The 20950-nt window shown below is 46.2% G+C and overlaps 1 protein-coding gene across 5 annotated transcripts in view; it reads left to right on the plus strand.

The window, feature by feature from the left end:
- The first annotated feature begins 3669 nt into the window (after window positions 1-3669).
- Window positions 3670-20950, plus strand: part of FOXG1 (forkhead box G1) — a 53309-nt gene continuing 36028 nt past the window's right edge. For 2 of the 5 annotated variants that reach the window (XR_014550637.1, XR_014550638.1), the window contains exons 1-2: window positions 3670-5949; window positions 12394-12630. Coding sequence is in view for 2 of the 5 variants with exons in the window: in XM_083624102.1 (XP_083480228.1) it covers window positions 4483-5925 (1443 nt within the window). In the remaining 3 variants the exon portion in view is untranslated. Of the gene's footprint in view, window positions 5950-11708; window positions 12044-12393; window positions 12631-20950 lie in introns of those variants that run through there. The other 3 variants (XM_083624102.1, XM_083624103.1, XR_014550639.1) reach the window with 2 other exon arrangements.

A 20950-nucleotide genomic window follows, 5' to 3' on the forward strand; every position in this document is an offset into this window, starting at 1 on the left:
GAGGAGGGGTGTCTTTGTACCTTTTCGACTCATGTATAATAAAGACCAAAATTGGGGCGGGGGAAGGAGTTCTGATCCTTCCTGGTGTTTGCGACTGGGCAGCAGCCAGAGGAGTGATCCTTGGTTTAGCCCAGATTTATCAACCCCTGCACCTGTGACGCGAGGCTTTCCCATTTAGTTGGTGGGTGAGTCTTGGCGTCACAGCCATTCGCCTGTGACTGGCGTGCATGATCAGTGGGAAATAAAACAGGCATTGTAGCATCGCAACCTCAGAGTCGTGGCTGGGGAAGGGGACCTTTGGGAAAGGGCTCCTGCTCTCTTTCCGGAAAGAGAGATTCACTAGGCTGGCCACTAAGCTAAGCTGACGAGATACCTGCTTGTATAGACTTTCGCTCAATTCGGCGCCCGATCCAGAGGGCAGTTAAGGATGGCGCACAAATAGTGTAATTTTTTTTGGGGGGGGCGCGTTGGACCTGAATTGAAATCCGACTTCTTGACTTTCATTTTTTCGTGCTGGAGAGGTGGGGGACAGTTGATAGGTCATCTATTTAATGTCCATAATTTTGGAAGAAAAGGGATTTAACTTGTCAAACTTTGACCAAGGAATAACTACTGTGGGCCGGCGGGGGCGTTCTGCTACTGTCATTGTTTGTTTGCTTCTCTTTTGTGTGTTTTCCCTGCTTCATTTTCACGCCGGATCCCAAGGCAGTGTAAACCCAGCTCTGACCTAAGGAACACCTCGAAGCATTAAATTTTCATCAGGCGATGTAGTGTTACAATAAACAAACTTTCTCCTTCCGTTCTGTTGCAGAGCGGGGGCTTTGTTGGAGGGGGGGACCATTCCATGTTAACAAACAATGCCCACGTCGGGCACTTTGTGTATTAAATGGATCAAAGAGCTTTGATAAGGCACAATGGCCCCGATTGTCAAGACCTGATTGAGTTAATATCATATCAGCAAATTCGACAGCCAAAGGAATCGGTTGCTCCTCTTTGTGTTCCACAACCAGCGCAGATTACAAATTTTAATGATCCGAAAATGTTTGGTATACAAAATCATGCTTATTTCAGTATTAGCAAAAACACAAGAATTTTTGCAACACAAACACCCAGCTGTGTCTATTTTAAAAGCAGTTCAATGACAGCTTGCACTTATGAGCATGCAATCAGCTAATTTCGCTTTTTTCCCCCTTCTGTGTTAATCAACACTTTCCTTCCTGCATATCATATAGTATCGTTGCTCCACATCAGTAAATGTTTACCTAAGCTGTCCTTTCTCCAGAATTCGATTTCAGAAGGGAAAAGGCGATTCAGGGGGAAACCGGGGTTTAAAAAAGAACAAAAAATGGTGCACCAACTACCATAGAGTAGTTGGTAGTAGTAGTAATAATAATAATAATAATAATAATAATAATAATAATAATAATAATAATATATCTAACTTTGAGACAGTCCTGCAGCAAATAGTTGGTTCCATCGTAGTGCTGTATGATATTGAGCAAATAATATATTATACTTTGGAAAATGCAATCCCTTACTCCTTTTGGGGGGTTGTTTTGGTTGCTTATAATCCCTCTCATCTTTCCCACACCTCCCCCAGCCCACTAACAACTGCCTTTTGCGAGGTAGTGTATATAAATGCCAGTGAGGCAAGGTCATTCGAGGTTACCCCAACCCACAAAGGTCACGGCATCTCCCGATTGATAGGGTTGTTCTTACTCCCCTTCCCTCTTAATGTTGGGATCGACCACCACCCCTTTTAAGATATTCCGTGGTATGTATATCTTTTTTTAAATCGCAATCACTCTGCATTTGCAACAATGTACGTGGAAAGTACTGATGGTGTGATGTGGCTTAAACACAATCTAATGGCACAACTTTGCTTTAAATTTGATCCGGATATTCCCCGCAACGCCCACCCCTGGTGACATTTTGCTCTCTGATTTTTGGTCGTCCCCCCGCACAACTCATGCAGCAAAAGGCTGCATGTCTCGCGCCTGCAGAATGGAGAGGATTTAATATGGATGAGTAACAATGAATTATCGTCCCCAGGAAATCCTCGCCGAAAGCTCTCCTCTTTCCGTTTCTATTAACTAAAAAAAGGGGGGGATGGGATCAAATCGCGGGACAAAAGTAGCCCGTTTATCTCCCACCCCCATTTTCTCCTCCCCTCCCCCCAGAAACCCATTCCCACCAAGAATAAAAACAGCAAACCCCATATATAAAATGCAAAATACAAAAGAGAGCAGGAAGATCCCAGAAAAATAAAAACAAAAACCGATGGACGGCATTTGGCATGTATTCGCTTCCGTTTCCACTGCGGAAGACAGATCATACATAGTTAGAATTATTTTTTCTGGCTTAAACTAAAACGCATTTTGTGCTCCTGAGAGGGTCCCAAACTGGCTCCTAGCTCGTATTTTAAAAGAAACACCTGAAGTTCTGCTCACTTCTCGTAAAGCAAGCCCCCGTTGCCCAAAGCGGATCTTAGTCCCGGGTAAACCTGCACAGGACCGGTCCGCGATGGCGGGGCCTGAGGTTAAGTCGGTCCAATTCCCCCGGTGGGCAGAAAGCGACCGGGAGTCCCTGGAAAGCGGTCCGAGAGCCGAGGCCGCAAAGCCTTGTCAGCCGGCCGGTCGCCCGCCCCACCTGGCGCCTTCCCTGCGAGGAGACACGCACACGACCCCGGGGGCGAGAGGGAGCGCGCGCGAGGATCCGCGGGTGAGAAATCACAGCGCAGCAGAGGCAAGATTCGCGGGTGGGAAGGAGGGCGGGGAGGGTTGTGGGAGGAATGGGGGGGGGAGGAAACGAAGATCGATTACCTTGGGTGCATTTGCTATTATTATTTTTATTTATGGCCTTTTGACCCCCGTCACTGCGGAAATGACACACAAAAACCCAAGGAAATCCCGAAGCGCCCGCCGTTCTCTCTGGACGTCGTTCATCCTCTCTTTCCCTGGCTGTCCGTCCGTCCGTCCTCAGTTCCGCTTCCGAGACAGGCCGACGCCAGGAGGAGCGCAGGGCCTTCCCCGCGCCCTCACAAGTCCACTCTCCCTCCGGAACCGCCTCCAGGACAGCCGCCTTTGCCCTCGCCCGCCCTGGCCGGCCCTCCCTCTTCCGGTATTTCAGGCGCAAAACAAGCCAAGGAGACCCAACTCGGAACGAAGCCCTCTTGGAAGCAGGAGGCCTTTCCCGCTTCTGCCGCCGCCCTCCCCTCCCTCCACAATCCCAACATCCCATAAATCGGCTCCCCAGTGAGGAAGAAAACACCACGACGAGCCACTGAAGAAGCCAGAGACGGAGAGACAGAGAGAGAGGCCTACAAAATCCTGCCTCAGCCAAGGCACCACGGCGGTGGGCTTGCGCAAAGTAGTGCCTCTTTCCCCCTCAGCCACCATTTCCTCTTCCCTCCTCTCTCTCTCTCTCTCTGCTCCCCTGACAGGAAATAAAAATAAATAAATATTTTAAAAAAGAAAGCGTGTGAGAATAGATATCTATCACACCCAGCCATACATAGACACCTATAGACAGACACACACACACACACACACATATATATATATATATATATATATATAGGAAACTGGTGTGTGTGGATTTGGGGGTGGGGTGTTGCCAAGGAAAAGGAGGGGGAGGGGGATTCAGAGAAGGGGAAAAGGTAACCTGCCGCGGTGATGCGCCTGCCCCCTTTGGTATCCCTGCGCTGCCGTCAGGGCTGCGAAAGGGTGAAAGGGAGGCGGCGAAGGAGAGAAAGCGCGAGGGGAAGAGGAGGAGAAAGCGCGCCACCGATTGGCCGGCCGCAGGGGAGACGTTCCTGTACGCCGCGCGCTCTGATTGGGCGGCCGGTGGGAAAGGTTAAACCAAAAAATTTTTTACAGCCCTAGTGTGTGTCTGTAGCTCTGAAATTAATTGTAGCTAAAGCTGTCTCGGCTGCTCTGATCCACAGCCCCGGCTGCCGGTTTCCCCCCCGCCCTCCCTTGCTCGGGTGGACTAGGGGGGCTCCAGGCACCATGAAGTAGTTTTGGACAGAGGGGACTCGGGGTTCCGCTTTTTTCAAGGGGGGCGACCATCTTTTCCTCCCCTTTGGAAAGCCCCCCTTTTACCCTTTCTTTTTCCTCGAGGGGGGGAAACCTTTCCGCGCCCCCCTTTCCTCCCCCACCCGCCCGTTGCCTTGGCTTTCCTTGCCTGGCTGCTGGGTCCCTCATCTCTTTTTTTCCTTCCTTTTCCCCGGCTGCTCCTGCGTCCTTGCTACATGCCTTGCCAAGCTCGGGAGCTGGTGGTGCAAGTGCCTGGCTGCTGCTGCTGCTACTGCTGCTCCCGCTGCCTCGCTCCTCCTGCTGCTGCTGCCCATCGCTGCTCCTCAGCAGCCTCCAGCCTTCCTGGACGGACCGAGCAGCGCCCCCCATCATCATCACCAGCGCCTGCGGCCACCACCACCTCTTCCTGCCGGCTGAGCAACTTTCCCCCTCCGCCTAGAGTGTGATGTTGGACATGGGCGATAGGAAAGAAGTGAAAATGCTGCCCAAGTCGTCCTTCAGCATCAACAGCCTGGTCCCCGAAGCCGTCCAGAGCGACAACAACCACAGCCACCACCACCACAACAACCACCACCCGCACCACCACCACCATCACCATCACCACCACCACCATCACGGCCAGCAGCAGCAGCAGCAGCCGCCCCAGAGGGCGACCCCGGATGAGGACGACGACGAGGAAGAGAAGAACCAGCTCCTGCTGCAGCCCCCCGGGGTGGGGGTCGGCGTGGCAGCCGCCGCCGCCGCCTCTGGCGCCGCCGCCACCTCTGGCCCCATGGAGGTGTCCAAGGGGGACCTCTTGGGCGGCAAAGGGGAGCCCGGCTCGGCAGGCGAGCTGGACGACAACAAGGAGAAAGGAGCGGCGTCCGAGGAGAAAAAGGGCCCGTCGGAAGGGGCCAAGGACGGCGGCAGCGACGGCGGGGGCAAGGAAGGCGAGAAGAAGAACGGCAAGTACGAGAAGCCGCCGTTCAGCTATAACGCGCTCATCATGATGGCCATCCGGCAGAGCCCCGAGAAGCGCCTGACCCTCAACGGCATCTACGAGTTCATCATGAAGAACTTCCCTTACTACCGGGAGAACAAACAGGGCTGGCAGAACTCCATCCGCCACAACCTCTCCCTCAATAAGTGCTTCGTCAAGGTGCCCCGGCACTACGACGACCCTGGCAAAGGCAACTACTGGATGTTAGACCCTTCCAGCGACGACGTCTTCATCGGAGGCACCACGGGCAAGCTCCGGCGGCGCTCCACCACCTCGCGGGCCAAGCTGGCCTTCAAGCGGGGCGCCCGCCTCACCTCCACCGGCCTGACCTTCATGGACAGGGCGGGCTCCTTGTACTGGCCCATGTCGCCATTCCTGTCCCTCCACCACCCGCGGGCCAGCAGCACTTTGAGCTACAACGGGACCACGTCGGCTTACCCCAGCCACCCCATGCCCTACAGCTCCGTCTTGACTCAGAACTCCTTGGGAAACAACCACTCCTTTTCCACGTCCAACGGCCTGAGCGTGGATAGACTCGTCAACGGCGAGATCCCCTACGCCACCCACCACCTCACGGCCGCTGCGCTGGCCGCCTCGGTGCCCTGCGGCTTGTCGGTGCCCTGCTCCGGCACCTATTCCCTCAACCCCTGCTCCGTCAACCTTCTGGCGGCGGGACAGACCAGTTACTTTTTCCCCCACGTCCCGCACCCGTCCATGACTTCGCAGAGCAGCACCTCGATGACGGGGCGGGCCGCCTCGTCGTCCACTTCGCCGCAGGCGCCCTCCACTCTCCCCTGCGAGTCCCTCAGACCGTCCTTGCCCAGTTTTACCACGGGACTGTCGGGTGGACTTTCTGATTATTTCACACATCAAAATCAGGGTTCTTCCTCCAACCCGTTAATACATTAACCTCCAAGGGGAAGTCAAGAGACTGTAAGTGAACATTTTACACACCTTTACCTTGTAAATGCTAATGGAGCGAGAGAGCGAGAGCGAGAGCGAGAGAACGAGCGAGCGAGCGAGAGACTTAAAAAATGAGCAAAACAGAAAGGAGAAAAAAAAATACTCACCCAGGAAAAAAAAAAGTCCAGGTATTTTTTATTAAGTTTCTTCCCCCATACCCTCTAACCCCCATTTTCTGTACGTTTGTTCAAGTCTTTAGGGTCGTTTCTTATTCCAACCAAGCGAGGCGAGTCAGCAAATGTGCAAAAATAATAATAATGATAATAAAATCAGGAGGATACATTGTAGACCATGCAGTTTTGGGAAGGGTTTAAATAAATAAATAATATTAATAATAAGATAGTAGAAGGTATATCTAAACTAGTGACTGCTTTTTTGGCCGTTTGGACTCCGCTTTGACACCGGTGTGTTGGGGTTGTTGTTTTTTCCCTCCTCACGCCGACCCACCAGATTTTCCATGTTTGCAGTATTATAAGTTATCATGGATGTGATGGTGGGTGCAGACCATGAGAGTAAAATTAAAATTTAATCATGATGATAATAAATTGATGAACGCCACGATGCAAAGTGTCATTTGCGTGGTGGAAGCAGAACAATTAGGCAGAGAAACTCAATAATTGCATTTTGGCCCTGGATTCTTTTGTTCTCTACTCCCTCCCCTTTTAAAAAAAGAGCCAATTTTCTCCCCCCTCCCTTTTTTGTTTTCCTTTTGTTTACTTTTAGACCAAAGATTGGGTTTTTAGAAAATGCACTCAGTGTACGAAATGTTTTTTTAAAAATAAAATAAAATACAGCAAATCAGAACAAGAAGGATATCATTTCAGTTTTGCAGCACTGCCCGTTCAAATGAATCCGAGGGGACAAAAATTCATGAATTGCCTTCAGTTTGTGTTGTGTATATTTTGATGTATGTGGTCACTAACAGGTCACCTTTATTTTTTTTTAAATGTAGTGAAATGTTAATACCTATTGTACTTATAGGTAAACCTTGCAAATATGTAACCTGTGTTGCGCAAATGCCGCATAAATTTGAGTGATTGTTAATGTCGTCTTAAAAAAAAAATCTTGATTGTGATACTGTGGTCATATGCCCGTGTTTGTCACTTACAAAAAAAATGTTTACTATGAACACACAGAAATAAAAAATAGGCTAAATTCATATATACTCGATAGTTTTTTTGTCTTTTTTAAATAAAGAAGTTTTAGCATCCAAAGGACTTTTAAAACAATAGGAAACTGAAGCTGACCCATAATGTTAGGCCCCACCTCTCAATTGCTCCATCTGCCATAATATCCGAGAGCAAATCTGGAGTTTAATGTTTAAGAGAACTGAAGAACTTCCCCTTTCAGAATTTGACCCAATAAGAATAAAATACTCGTAGGTGTGTGAGAGTGGTGTTTTTTCGAAAATGGAAAATTTGGCACATGTTGCCTTGAAAACATACTTGATTACTGTTCTATGAGGGAGGGTTTTCGATAGTTTGTATTGTGCTCTTTTGCGTTTGACTTATTCTTGGAAGGGCTAGTGGTGCAGCAATGCTGGGTTATTATTTAACAACAACCTTTACACGGTCATTTGAATGCGTGCAAGCTGGCATTCCACTCCTGGCCGTTTGCATTTCTATTTCAAAGAGTCCGACAAGCCGTTCCAAAGCACATTGCCTTGGAAGCCCTTGACTTTTAAGAGCCTCATTCCTAAACGCATTTGCCCGAAAGTAAGTGCAACGGCCAGGCCTACTTCCGAGTAAACGTGTTTTGGATGGGGCTGTGAGTTTCAGGAGTGGGGTGGCGGGTAGGAAGACGGCCTTCCCTCCCCCCTATCTTTTCTATGTGCCTGCGAATGTGTGCCTAAGTTACGGGTGTTCTGCGTGTGCGTAGCTCCACAAACAGCTCTCGCTGCTTCATTTTATTGTGTTTTCAAAAGCGGGGGGCTGCTTACCTGAGAGATATATATATAGATATACCTGAGATATATATATATATATATATAGATAGATATATAGATATATAGATATATAGATATATAGATATATAGATATATAGATATATAGATATAGATATGGAAAAAAGTATATTTGTCGTCCCCCCCTTCCATTTAAAAATGAACTGCACTCGCGTGCGCCCAAGTTTTGATGGAAGGAATCGCTGGAGGAAATGAAGGGTAGGGAAGGAATACAGCAATGATGTCATGGGTTCTGAGGTGATGTGCAGAATTTGCCCTTTGACGAAGTGCACTGCACTGGAATATATACATACATATATATATATATATATATATATATATATATATATATATATGATAGAAGGATAGATAGAGATAGAGTTCTACTGAAGCCCAAGTGTCTGTTTGACGTAAGGAGCTTAAGTTTTCTTACTGCCTGGCCGTTCGGTTTGCTTTTCGCTTTGGGCTGAAGGGGTGGCGTGGCAGCGAGGTCTGGGGTTTTTTTGTGTGGTTTTTTTTTAAGGCATCCGGTTTGGGGAAGAATTTCGGGAGAAGGAGGGCAGCGATTCTTGCCAATCGCTTCAGAAAACCCGGTGCAGAGAGTTTCTCGGCTAATTGGATCCCGCAGCGAGTCCTTAGAGGACAAGTTGTTCATTTGTTACAATTGTGTAGTCGGCAAGGGGTTCGGCAGTAATGCAATAAGCCGGCTCCCTGCTCACAATGGGGGGATGAAAAATAATCTCTTTGCTGGAGATGCTATCGCCAAACGCTTTAAAGAGGATCTCTCTCTCTCTCTCTCTGTTTCTCAAAAAGGAGTTCTCCTCCCCCCAGAAGGAAAAAGGAGAGAGAGAGGAACCAGGGGATACTTTAGGCGACGGATAGGAGAAAATGTTGACATTGCTGGGAAACAAGGGGGAGGTAGGGGGTTGCTGAAGAGTTGATGTTCTTCACGAAGGAAAGAGGGATGGAGTGATTAAGGAGTAGAATTAGGGGTGTATGTGAGTGTAGGGGAACCTGGGGAAACCTAGCCACCCCCAAGTTCTCCTAACTCTGTAAAGAAAGTGACTTGGCTGGGGTGGAAATCGCAAAGGACGCTCTCTTGACGTGCCTGACTCCAGCCTCGGGTTATGGGGAATCGTTTGCAAAGCCGGAAATCACAGAAATGTTGGGCGACAATTAAAAAAACAAATATCCTGAGGTTAACAAAAAAAGAGGGGGGGGTTTGGGGGGGAGTTGCAGGAACAGGTTATTCTGTAGACTTCCGGTAGTAGTAATAATAATAATAATAATAATAATAATAATAATAATAATAATAATCTGTGCCGATTCCAACATGGAGTCTGTATCCTTTGCCAAAGCCGAGCAAACGAGGAGAGGCGTCTAGTGGTGCTGCTGACAAAGGGGCCGATGTATTATTTAACACTTGCCATGGGTTGCATATTGTGGGGAATCCAGCAGCAGGAATTAAACCTGCTATTTGCAGTGGCACTGGCAAAACAAAAACAAAAAACAAAAAAGACGGGCGGGGGAGGAATCCAAACTCTGACCCGATCCTGCATTGGAAGTGTGTAGAAGTCGGGACAGCAGGGGGCTTGGTGATGGCATATGGTAGGTTCCAGATTTGCAAGCCTAATAGAAGGTATAGGGGTTCCCCACACCCCCTCAATAAGCCTTAACTAGCTAAACTTGATGCATGGTCATTCCTGAAGATAAAGAGGTTGTGTGTGTCTGTGTGCAAGTGTGTGTCTGCGTAAGTTCCCCCTCGAAGGTGTAAACAGGCACTTGGCGTTTGCAACTCCGAGTTTCTGTCACGGGCTGGCTGCACCTTGAAGCGCTCAGGTGATTCCTCCTCACTTTTTTTTAATTTTTTACTCCAGGTGGAGGAAGGGAGGGTCACGGCAGAAGAGAAGAGGCGTCTCCTCTGATCTGCCAACTCCCGAGATTGCCTTTTGTTTTGATTACGGGGTTGTAGACCGCTTCGGGTGCCATCGCGAGACCTGGGGTGTGTGTATGTGTGCGTGCTGTATATAAATCGGAAAGAGAGCAAGGCAGAGAAATAGCTCTCCTGGAGTTATATCATCCAGGCGTGCATTTATTTACTTTTACCTGGAAAGGCGGCGCTTCTTTTTGTTCTGTTTTTTTTTTCCTGGATCAATCGCTACAATGACCATTGAGGTCCTCCTGTACATATGTTAGTGTGTATCCCAAAGCCATCAATACTCTGGCCGTCAACTTTTCATTTCATTTACTTCTGTCTCTCAGCAGATGGGCCACACCATTTTGCTTTCTCATGCACTTCTCCTGGTTTGCCAAGGAACTGAATGCTTGATGGTCACCACTTCAAGGTCTGGACATTACTTCCTTAAAGTTTTCACTTGTGAAATCCTGACGGATTGATTACTATCACTCCATCATCATGTCCGAATAATAATAGTAGTAATAATAATAATAATAGATATCCAACAAAGTCATACTTAGAGTAGACCCACTGAAATCAACCGACTTAAGTTACATTGAGTATAGCTAACGTTGGATATCACCCAGTGATAATATCCTGGCGCTCTAGGCAACTTTTAAATTTAGCGTTTCTATATCCTTCAAGGCATGTTGGTAGAAAATACACTTTTTTTTCACCCCAGCTGTATGTTTGGGGTTTTTTTTAATTAAAAAAAACATTTATTCGTCGGTGGTTCTTTGGTTTAAATTTTGGGACTGTTTAAACTCTGAAAGGGAACTAGGGGTGGTAACAAATACGCCGGCCTATAAAGGAAATATTGGATCGTAAAAGAACTCAGTAACAATGCATTCCACGGACATACTTAATTTATTGGAAGCCGCCCAGAGTGGCTGGGGTAACCCAGTCAGATGGGCGGCATATAAATAATAATAATAATAATAATAATAATAATAATAATAATAATAGTCAAACGCCGTTCATACCTAAAATTCTCCCTAGAAAGTTCTTTTAAGGACATTTTTACTTGCGGATAAGTTGGCACCGAAAACAGAGAGGCTCTCTTCTCACTATCAAAATAATCATAATAAAACATTAGGCTTGGCCTGTCAGAAAGAGATCTGATTTGGCCCTAGAGAAAGAAGGGTGCCGGAGAGCGGCGCTCCGAGGCCTTGGGACTCAGGCAAGCACGCTTTTCCTGGGGCTGATCGCATCGCACCGTCTGCATCAAACACGGTGGAGCTCAAAGCTGTCCATGAGAGATTGATATAGATTTTCGAGGAACCCTCCCATTTTGTTTTAGTCTGAGAATCTGTGCTCTTGTTCAACCTTTATGGGATTGTAATTGCCGAAATTGACCTTCAGATGCCCCCTTTCCTCCTCCCTCTTTTTTTTTTTGTTTTGTTTTTGTTTGTTAATACTGAGCTTCGGTAACTTTAATCCACTCCTTTGTCAAACAGAACTCACCTGGCGTTTACACTGGAGCTATCTGAGTAGGGAAGAAGTTTAGGACAGGAAATTCCACGCTATGTCACACCAGCCCTGTCGTTTGCGCCAGGACGGGAATATAACTAGGATTCCCCTTTCGTTCCCTTCATTTTTTCTAAAATGATGAACTTCTCATATTCGTGGATCTATTTGCATGTGAATGAAGGCATTCCCCCCGCTGTATGTTTCTGCAGTGGCTCCTGGGGCAGGTTCCCATGCCTTAAGCTCAGCTCCTCTAGATTGGAGGCTGTGATGTCCTCGTATGGTGAAGGCGACTTGGTGCGGAAGCCATGGAAGATCCAGCGAGATGTTCTCCAGCCAGAGGCCCGTTCGGTTCAGGTGGTGGTGGTTATAGGGGTGGGGAAGAGGGTCTAGTGCAGGAGGCCTCTGCGGTGGGATCCCAGCGTCAAAAAAAGTGGCGGAGCTCTTGGGTTAGCCAGAGGTGAAGGTGAAGATCATTAGAGGGTGTTTTTTTAGGGTTGGCTGGCTGTGGCTCTTTTGGCTGGCTTTGGGTGATCGTGCCCAGAGGGCGGAGTTGCTGCGATTTCCTACCTCTCAGCGGAGAACCTGCCCTCTCGACTCCACGGCAGAAGGACGGGACCTTCTGGGAAGGAAAACAGCTGGACGAAGGATCTCAGCGAGCCATCCTGGCAGCAGTAGCAGCAGCAAGCAGCAGCAGGGTAGGTGAAGTTCAAGCCAGCCAGCCCCCATTCCGCCTTCTCCCTAAGGGGGGTGAGGGGTTCAGGAGAAGAGAGATGGGAAAGCTTCTGTCTATATCCATTCTTCGGCCTTCACCCGGGAAAAATAAATAAATCAAATATTATGAATTCTCTCTCCCTATCTACCTCCATTTCGATCTGTAAATTTGGACGGGCCAAGAATTGGATCGTCTTTTCTACACCGCACAATCCCCCACAATAGCAACCGCCCCCCTTCTCTATTCGTTCTTCTTCAGTTTTATTTATTTGTTATTTTAAGAGTCATGACCTGGGTAAAATGTATCCTGCTTTCTTCCATTGAAACACTGTAGACCTTTGACAACTGGCGAGGAGAAGGAAGACTTTGCCTGCTTTTCAAAGGGGGAGACTCGAGCGACAAAGAGCCAAGGTGACGAAAAGCCAAGACGATTGCGCCGCTGAGAGAGCCTTTGTTTGCCTTTTGAAGCGGGTGGGAAGAATTACCTGCGGCGGAAAGGAAGAAGGAGCCCAAGGAATCCGACCTGCTTGGTCGCCGCCGCCGCCTTCTTCCTTCGGCCCTTTTCGAACTGGTGAGTGCACCTTTGCTCTCTCCTAAACTTCACAGAGCGCTGTTTATATTTCTTTTGGGGTTGCTGCTTGTTTTAATTGCCAGTTTCTCTTTCTTTCATTCATTTGTCTAAACACAGATTCACGATTTAGAAAGAGAAGGGTTTTTTTAAAAGGAGTTTTTTGCAATTTCTATCTCTCTCCCCCCCACCTTTTTGCTCTAATTTTAATGCGATACCGTGTTCAGGTGTCACATGTGCCTAAATAATTGTGGGTTTCCTAAATATATACGGATAGGACCCAGCCAAACTTAAGAACCCTTTAAGGCCCATTGATCGCTCCAGCATGAATGCTTCCGCCTCCCATTGAAAACAATGAGATATTAAGTTCCTACATTTGGTTTGAAAGCGCCTGTGGTCTCTCTCTCTCTTTCTCGCTCTCTGTATATATATATCTGTGTGTATCTATCTATGCAGATAATTTTATTATTATTATTTTAATGAGGTTTTCTCAAGACGGCTTCCTTGTCTGGACCGCTTTCATTATGCAAAACGCTTTACTATCAGTGCAGTCCTATGCAGATTAACTCATAAATAAATTGAACTACATCAGTCGCTCTCCTTAGGAAGCGGGCTCAGAATTGTCCAGTGGCTCCCTATTTCATATTTAAGATAAAGAAAAAGTGTCGCCAGCAACAGAAAGGAAAAGCGATTTATTAAAGGGTTGAAAAAAAAAATAAGAAAGGGAGATGAGAAATTAACTGGAGTACTACAAGATAAACTTTTGAAACGGCTCTGGTGTCAGATTTCGGCGTGCTCCTCTTTAAGTGCTTCCATGCAGTTTCAGGACTTATTTGTGCTCGAAACTTTTCAGTCTTCCACACGAGCCCAATCCAGCCAAAGTGAAGCATCCCGAAATCGTTTGGCTGTCGGTTCGGGAGACTCGTTCGCGTGCTTTCAATTCTTTCCCAAGCGAAATCACTGAGCATTAAGCTTAATTTTAGCTGGATCGCGCGGCCCATATTTTCTTTGAAGGAGACCCTCATAAGTCGATGGAGTGAACGTCCGGTAAAGGCTGCCACTCCACGTCTTGTGTATTTAACTCCTAGGGACAGATATGAGACTTCTGTGTCTCTCGTACTGGAAGGAACGAAGGGACGCTTGAGACGCAGTTTTCCTACGCATGCTTATTTGAGAACAGGATCCATTTAGGAATGGGCCTAAGTCTGAAATCTTACTCACACTTTCCTGGGCGTAAGTCCCGCTAGACATGATGGAGATTTCAAGCTTCCATGTTAAAGAATTGCAGTGGGCGAGATATCTGTATTTGCCTACATTTCGTTCAGTGAGGCTGACTCCCACATAAATTGGTACAACACTGCAGCCTTAACTGGGTGTGGATCGTGAAATCCACTTAACTTTTGATCCCCTCCCAGGTTTTATCTTTTTAAAAATAGTGATGTGATGCGTCTATGCTGGACTGTTATGTTCAGTGCTGGCTTTTTTTGGGGGGGGAGCGTTTTTCTTTTCTTTTTAAATCTTCTTAATGGTTAAAGTTGACCCGCTGGGAAGGGGGAACAGAAGAACAATGCAGCGTGCGCCACACTGTAAATTATCTTTCCCCCCTAATTCCCCTGTTCCTGTAATTTGTAATCTCAAGAAAATAATTAATTGTTAATACACCAATTTGAGTTACCCAAACGCAGGGAAGATAAAAACACCTGCTGAACGCAATCAGAGCCAACGGTAATGAAGTACTGAGAGGTTTATCTCCCCTTGCAGGAAATGGAAAGAGGGTGAAGTTCATTCTCCCTCCCTCCAAAGGCAATTTATATACAATGAAATTAGTAGTCAGGAGAGAGAATGGATCTACCGGTGACAGTTTTTAAGAAACCTGCCTATGGGATAAATGGGTCAATTTAGATTTTGAAGCGACTAAGAAAGAAAGAAAGAAAGGGAGTCTGAAATGCTGTTTTGGTTACTTAATTTTTCTCCATGGATACGGCACTGTTTCACCTTCCGCCTCTGTCGTGCAATGCTTGCTTACAGCTGATTGACAGAAATAGTCCCTAAGTTTAGGGAGATGAACTGGAGGTTGCTCTGGTTTGAGGAACGCGTGGAATGTGGGCATATGGGCAACGTTAAGGTTTATTAAGTGTGTTTATGCAATAGGATTTATGCCTCTGCTGTTCTTTAAACTGCAGGGCGAGGGCGCTCTTGCCAAGCGCAAGAAACCAAGAGCTCAGTGTTCCCTCCTCTGGCACACATGTTCGAATTTCAGGTGCCTAGAAAATTTGACTGCCATATAGATACATAAGCTTCACCTTCTGTGTGTGTGAGTGCATGGGTGGGTGGATGGCTGGATAGATAGATAGATAGACACTGATTCGGATCTCTCGGTGTTACTCTTCTAGTGGTAAATTTAAAAATTCTTTCCTCCCTTGTCATTACTGCAAAGGGGAATCTAATTCAGGCCATCTGCCCCGGCCCCAGGCTCCATAGCTTATGGTGTGGAAGGAAAGAACATTAAAGCCCATGGAAATCTCTTCCCCCATCCGAATGTACTGAAGCCAAGAGCTTCACCTCTCACCTTCTTGCCTACACGCTATACTTTTAAAGCACATTCGAAGCACCTTTCCCCCTCAAAGAATTCTGGGCACTGTAGTTTCTTGAAGGTTGTCGGGAACTGTAAGTCTGTGAGAGGCGAGCTACAGTTCCCAGGATTCTCCGGGGGCGAGGACGTGCTTCAGATGTGCCTTAAAGGTACAGTGTCGGTGTCGCTGAGCTCAGGCGCGGCACTTCTTGGCAAACCACCATCGGGCACGTCGACCGCAGCGGACAGAGACTCTTACACTGAGAAGCACCGGCATCTAAGCAAGCCCCGTCCCCTGCTACTGTCGCCACCGCCGCCGCCGCTTGTTGATGCTGTTTTTGTTTATCCCCAACCACTTCGGCTTCACCGCGGATCACCCTGTAAGACAGTTTGGGCCTCTGTGCCCTCCCACAGCAAAGGCGATCTAAAGCTTTGTGGGAGGTTTGTGTGGCGTTTCCATGACAACAACGTGAGAACAGGTTACACAAACTCAGCCGCCGCCGCCACCACCTTCCGGTGGGGAGCAAAGAGCAACCAACCAGAGGCGGGGAGGGAAAGCAATAATGAGAATTAAAAAAAAAAAAAAAGTTACTGTAATTTATCGCACGGTGCAAATCAATTCACATCCCCTAATTTTAGTTTAAGCTGCTTTCCAAAGCACCGATCACCACTAGTAACCTATTTGCAAATATTATGGGAAAAGATTGCCTCCATATATATATATATATATATATATATAGAGAGAGAGAGAGAGAGAGAGAGAGAGAGAGAGAGAGAGCGAGCGCTAGTTTTCTGGACGTGTTCAAATAAGGCACATTTCTACCACAGCTCTTAGATGCGTTTCTCGATTGTCTCGAATCTGGTTTTTAATTGGCATTCCACGCCAGTTTGGAACATATTTCCTTGGAAAGAGGTCTCAATAAACGAGTTTCTTTCAGTTGCAAGCCATGAGCACCACCAGGGCAAAGTTAACTTTTTTAAAAAAAGTCCACTTTATTTCAGAGGGAGTTGGGATCGCTTCCTTAACTTGCTTAACTTTCTGCGGATCCTTCCGATGACTTGGGCATGAGTCAAACTGACCTTAGTTGGCTTCCATTCAGACGTTTAAAGATGGCGGTGTGTGAGGATTTAAAAGTTTTATGCTCTTTGCTTTATCTTTATATATATTATGTAGGCTACAGAAAGCCACGAGTTAAACGCCAAAAAGCATTTTCTATATTATTCTGTTATGCCAGATCTGAGAACCATCTCAGGTTGAACCATATGATTCTAGCCAACCTAAGCTGACTCCTTGAACCCAAGGGGGATTTTGGTCGGAGCGAAGAAGGAAGCAGGCGGGCCTGTGGGGCGTGCACACGTGTGGGAGAAGGGCCCGTCTTCTCCCAACCTCGTGGGAACAGCTTGAATGTTTCGGATCTGTTCTTGGTAGAAATCTCGATCTCTCTCAGTTTTTTGCGAATTAGGATTTCAGTGCTGTTGTTGTTTTTAAAATAGATTAGTTCAGATACTTTCCAGGTTCTCGAGCTTCCCTTATAATCTCAAGAGGTAGGCAGAGGGAAAGGAGGGTTATACTTCTACTTTCTTTGAGGAGTCACTTTCCCTTCTCAGGGTTGATCGAGCAGAAATAATTTCAGATTGTTGGATTGATCATATGGGATGGGAGAGTGGCGTGCAGGGCTAGGGGAGAGGAGGAGGGTCACAGTCCGAGAGAACCTTTCAGAAATCACTAAGGTTTTCAGACAGGCAGTATAAGAAACAACGAGGGGGGAATGTACTTATTTATATGGGTGTTGCTTCTTTTGAAAAATCGCAGCTCCATATAATGAAAGAGTTTTGCATTCCACAAGAGGCTGCGATAATCTTGTTGAAAATGGGTGAGGGTGGGAACGACGATAAATGTTCTTTTGGGAAAGAGATAAAATGTATATATATATACTAGAAGAGAATTTCTTCTCTTTTTGGCATCCTTAGGCTGAATATATCTAAAAACGTGGGGGCAGCGAGGATTTATATGAGAATTATAAGGAAGCGAGTTTACTGCAAGGTTGGTGTCCATTTCAAGAAGCTATCACCCGATTCCAATGTTTACATTTTAGAGAGAGAGAGAGAGAGTGACAGACAGAAAGGAAGAAACCGTGTTATTAAGGCTGATGTTTCTTCCAAGATGCATTTTGTTCGCCGTCGTTTTTTGGGGAAAAAAAAATACTCCCCATTTATTTTACTACTGTAAAAGTTTTGCAATTGGGAGTGGTGGGTGGTGGCAATAAAACTAAACCCACACTCCCACGGCGGGCGTTTTCCCTCTTCTAATAGAAGAAAATTCCATCCAGGTTAAAATGGAAGCATTTAAATTATTTTATTTTTTGCTGATTAAAATCCGTGGCTTTCAAATCCTAATAATTACCTACAGAGTAGTTCGGAGTCTTGGTTGGCAGGAAGAGGGGGGTGGGATCGATTGTGTCCCCATCAATAGAACAAGCGCTGGCTACTTTGCTATCGATTGGTGTGTTTATTTGCGCCCGGTTTTTAAGTATTTATGTACAGATTTTCGGTCTTCTTTTCTTTTTTCTTTTGCCTTGATCTTATCTTAGCGGCTTGGTGCTGAGCAAAAGGCGGAAGGGATGCAGGCTAGGAAGAGTCCTTCTTAACAGAGCACCTGATTGTGGATTATTATATATCTAGCAATCAACTCATACCTGCTCTCTTCACGTTGCAATAAATTAAGAAATCGTTTAGATTTCGCGTTTTTGCTCTCCGTTTTCTTTACATTATAATAATATACTTTATGTTGCGAAAAGTTTGAAAACTTTGAGAAATAATGCATATATATATATACATATATATATATATATATATATATAATATATATATACACATTTTCTCTCTCTCTCTCTCTCTCACTCACACACACACACACACACACGAGAGAAAGAGTGAGAGCGGGAGATATTACATAGGAGAATCGAGTAGTACCCTTAGTAAACACACATAATATCAGAGGTTGGTTGGAAGGGATTTGAGCCCAGCGCTTCCTGAACAGCAGTGGCTCAAATTTCCGTCCTGCAACCCGAATTTTAACTGGGCTCGGAATCTGACTGCGCGTTTGTTCCTTATAAAATCCCTCTCAGCGCTCCCTCCCGAAGGTTTCCAAAAGCTTTGGCCAGCAAGAACCTTTCGGAAATGCATGATTCTTTATACTAGCACCGCACCGCGGATTCGTTTCATTTCCGCTGGTTTGAGTAAATGGGCGTCAGGATAGCGGCCTTACGGCGATCTGCCTTTCTTAATTGAAACCACAATATTCTATCTCACTGTGACGGGCGATATGTGACCTGTTCCTGTTAAACCACGAAGGTGAAAGGACACATTTGGCCAGAATTATAAACTCCTCCGGGCTTTTGAGAATCGTTGGAAGCGCTTTTGTATGAAGTTCGTCTGTTAAAACCCCCGAACCCTTCATTAGCAAGGCCGGGCATCCCAATCCTACTCTCATCGATCTAGAAGTGTGATGAGTTTTGCAGGCCCCTTAAAATTTATTATGCCACAATAAATTGGTGAAGTTTTGAAGGCTGCCGTCAAGATTCTTTGCAGTTTTGGCTGCAACTGATTAGTGGGGCAACTTTTCTGGTTGTTGAGTTTTCTGTCCATGTGCCACAATTGAGGGGAAATTCTGACCTTCTAAAATCAATATTGCTTTCTTCATAAATTCTCATTCGTCCATTTTTTTGGGGGGGGGGAAGCGGAGTCTAGCCCCCGCTTCTGATAAAATTCCTGTAGAATAGAAATGCCGGTTGACTGGTGCATTTATTTATTTACCCTAGGAATCCCCTCCTCATTTTTCTACTTCAACCTCTCCAACCCAACTGTTGGAAAATAGAGTCATTCCGGGCCGTTTGTTTATGATCCTGCCGAGCTGTCAAAAGCTATCTTTAAAAGGTACTGTTTGTCCCTAGGTCAGTTCTGTTGGAGCCACTGGGGCAGATTTCCAAGAAATCCCAAACAACGGCATTTTGAGGTTAAACCCTACTGACATCCATGTGCCTTACTTCCGAGTAAACCGCGTCAGCATTGGCCTGCGGATTTATTTGGCATCAGAGAGCTAGACACCCGATCCTAAAACATTTACCTGGGAAGTTATTCCCTTGTTTTTGAATGCAACTTTGAGAGTCTAATGAGTTAAGGATCATTTCCCCCTGGTCTCACGTTAAGCCTGTGAACTCTGCACTTCAGTTTCTTGGAAGGAACCTGTGGATCTTATTCCAGATAAACTGCTTTTAGGACTGAGGTGTCAGAAATATTAATATAGTTACTGTTGTTATTAGAACATCCGTTCTTTTACAAGTTGTAGAAGCTAGATACCAGCGCACCAGACGCAGATTTGAGGACGGTCTATGCTTGGATCCTATGGCGCTAAGTCTTTCCTGTGAATGAACTAGAAAACACTCGACAGGTCGTGAATAATCGTTTTAATGAGTGTGTAAAGCGTGCGACGGGGTGCACGGAGCTGTCGGGTTAAACAAACAACTTGTACCCTGACGAAATCCGATTGTTAAAGTGCAAAGTGGTGTCAGTCCAATTTTCATCCTAGCCCTAAAAACCACAGATCTAACTCGCGGGAGTCCAAATTTTCCCCATTAAAGAAAAATAACAATATTTTCCGAGCGTGAGTGTGATCTTCTTGAACGTTACTGAAGACCAAAAAAGCATCAGTTGCAAGCCAAACAGGTATCTTAAGTATTTTTTAATGGGTTTCCTCCTCTTAGGGTGTGGACCCTGAACACATTTTGTTGGAAGAAAATGCTGTTAATTTTATGGACACTAACTCCCCACCAAATGTAAATGTGTTTGAAATCGAGGTGGAAGGGGTTTTTTTAATACCCAAAGCCTTATCTTAAACAGATTTACGTGGAATACAAACATCATTGAAAGTAAGTTTCACTGAAATAATTAGAGCTAGGGTGCGTAAATATCTTGACTTGTTTTTTTTAATACGTTCATGCTATATTCTAAAGCACAGACTCAGTGTTCCCCAAAGCGCTTGTTTGCAATCCGTTAGCCACTTTCCTGGGAGTAAGGCCCATCGGACTCAACGGGACTTACTTCTGAGTAGACACTTCCAGTATTCCTCTGTCAGGCTGCTTCTTTACATAGGAATGAACTGTAGCTGAGCAGGGGGACTCCCTTTTGAATATATAGGAATGGTGTTGCCCTGTGTAAGTAAAGTCATTTTGGAAATAGTTGTCTGTATTTTCACACAAAACAGTATGGCGTAATCCGCCTCCCATCTTTTTTTTTTAATGTTAATGAGGGACACCTTAAAGCTCGAGTTCCTATGGATCCCTGTAGCGCCTGCGTGCTTCGTTTTCGTCCCGATCCAAAGTTGCATCGAGTCCCATTTCTCGTGCGCTGCGCCTGGAAGGCGCCAGTCAGAAAGACCATTTTCTTCCCAACGAATAAAATGTGTGCCCACAACATAACTGAAAGAAAATAGAACTTGAAAGGTGTTTAAGGAGATGGCTTGGGAATCAGGCGTTGTCCTTCGATTTCTTCTGATTCCAGAGCTATTTCCTGTTGGCGTCGAGCATCTGACGGATGCGACACTTCTTACTCGCTGGGAAGAGGCCTGTAATGCATCACGTGAGGCTTTGTAGTAGGTAAAGAAAATAGATGGAGGCCCTCCCCCTCCCCGCCACGTATCAAAACAGCCGGATGCAAGTCTAGAAATGGGCTGAAACACGATGGGGGAGGGGA

This window comes from Podarcis filfolensis (genome assembly GCF_964270895.1).
Source record: "Podarcis filfolensis genome assembly, chromosome: 1".
NCBI classification, from domain to species: domain Eukaryota; kingdom Metazoa; phylum Chordata; class Lepidosauria; order Squamata; family Lacertidae; genus Podarcis; species Podarcis filfolensis.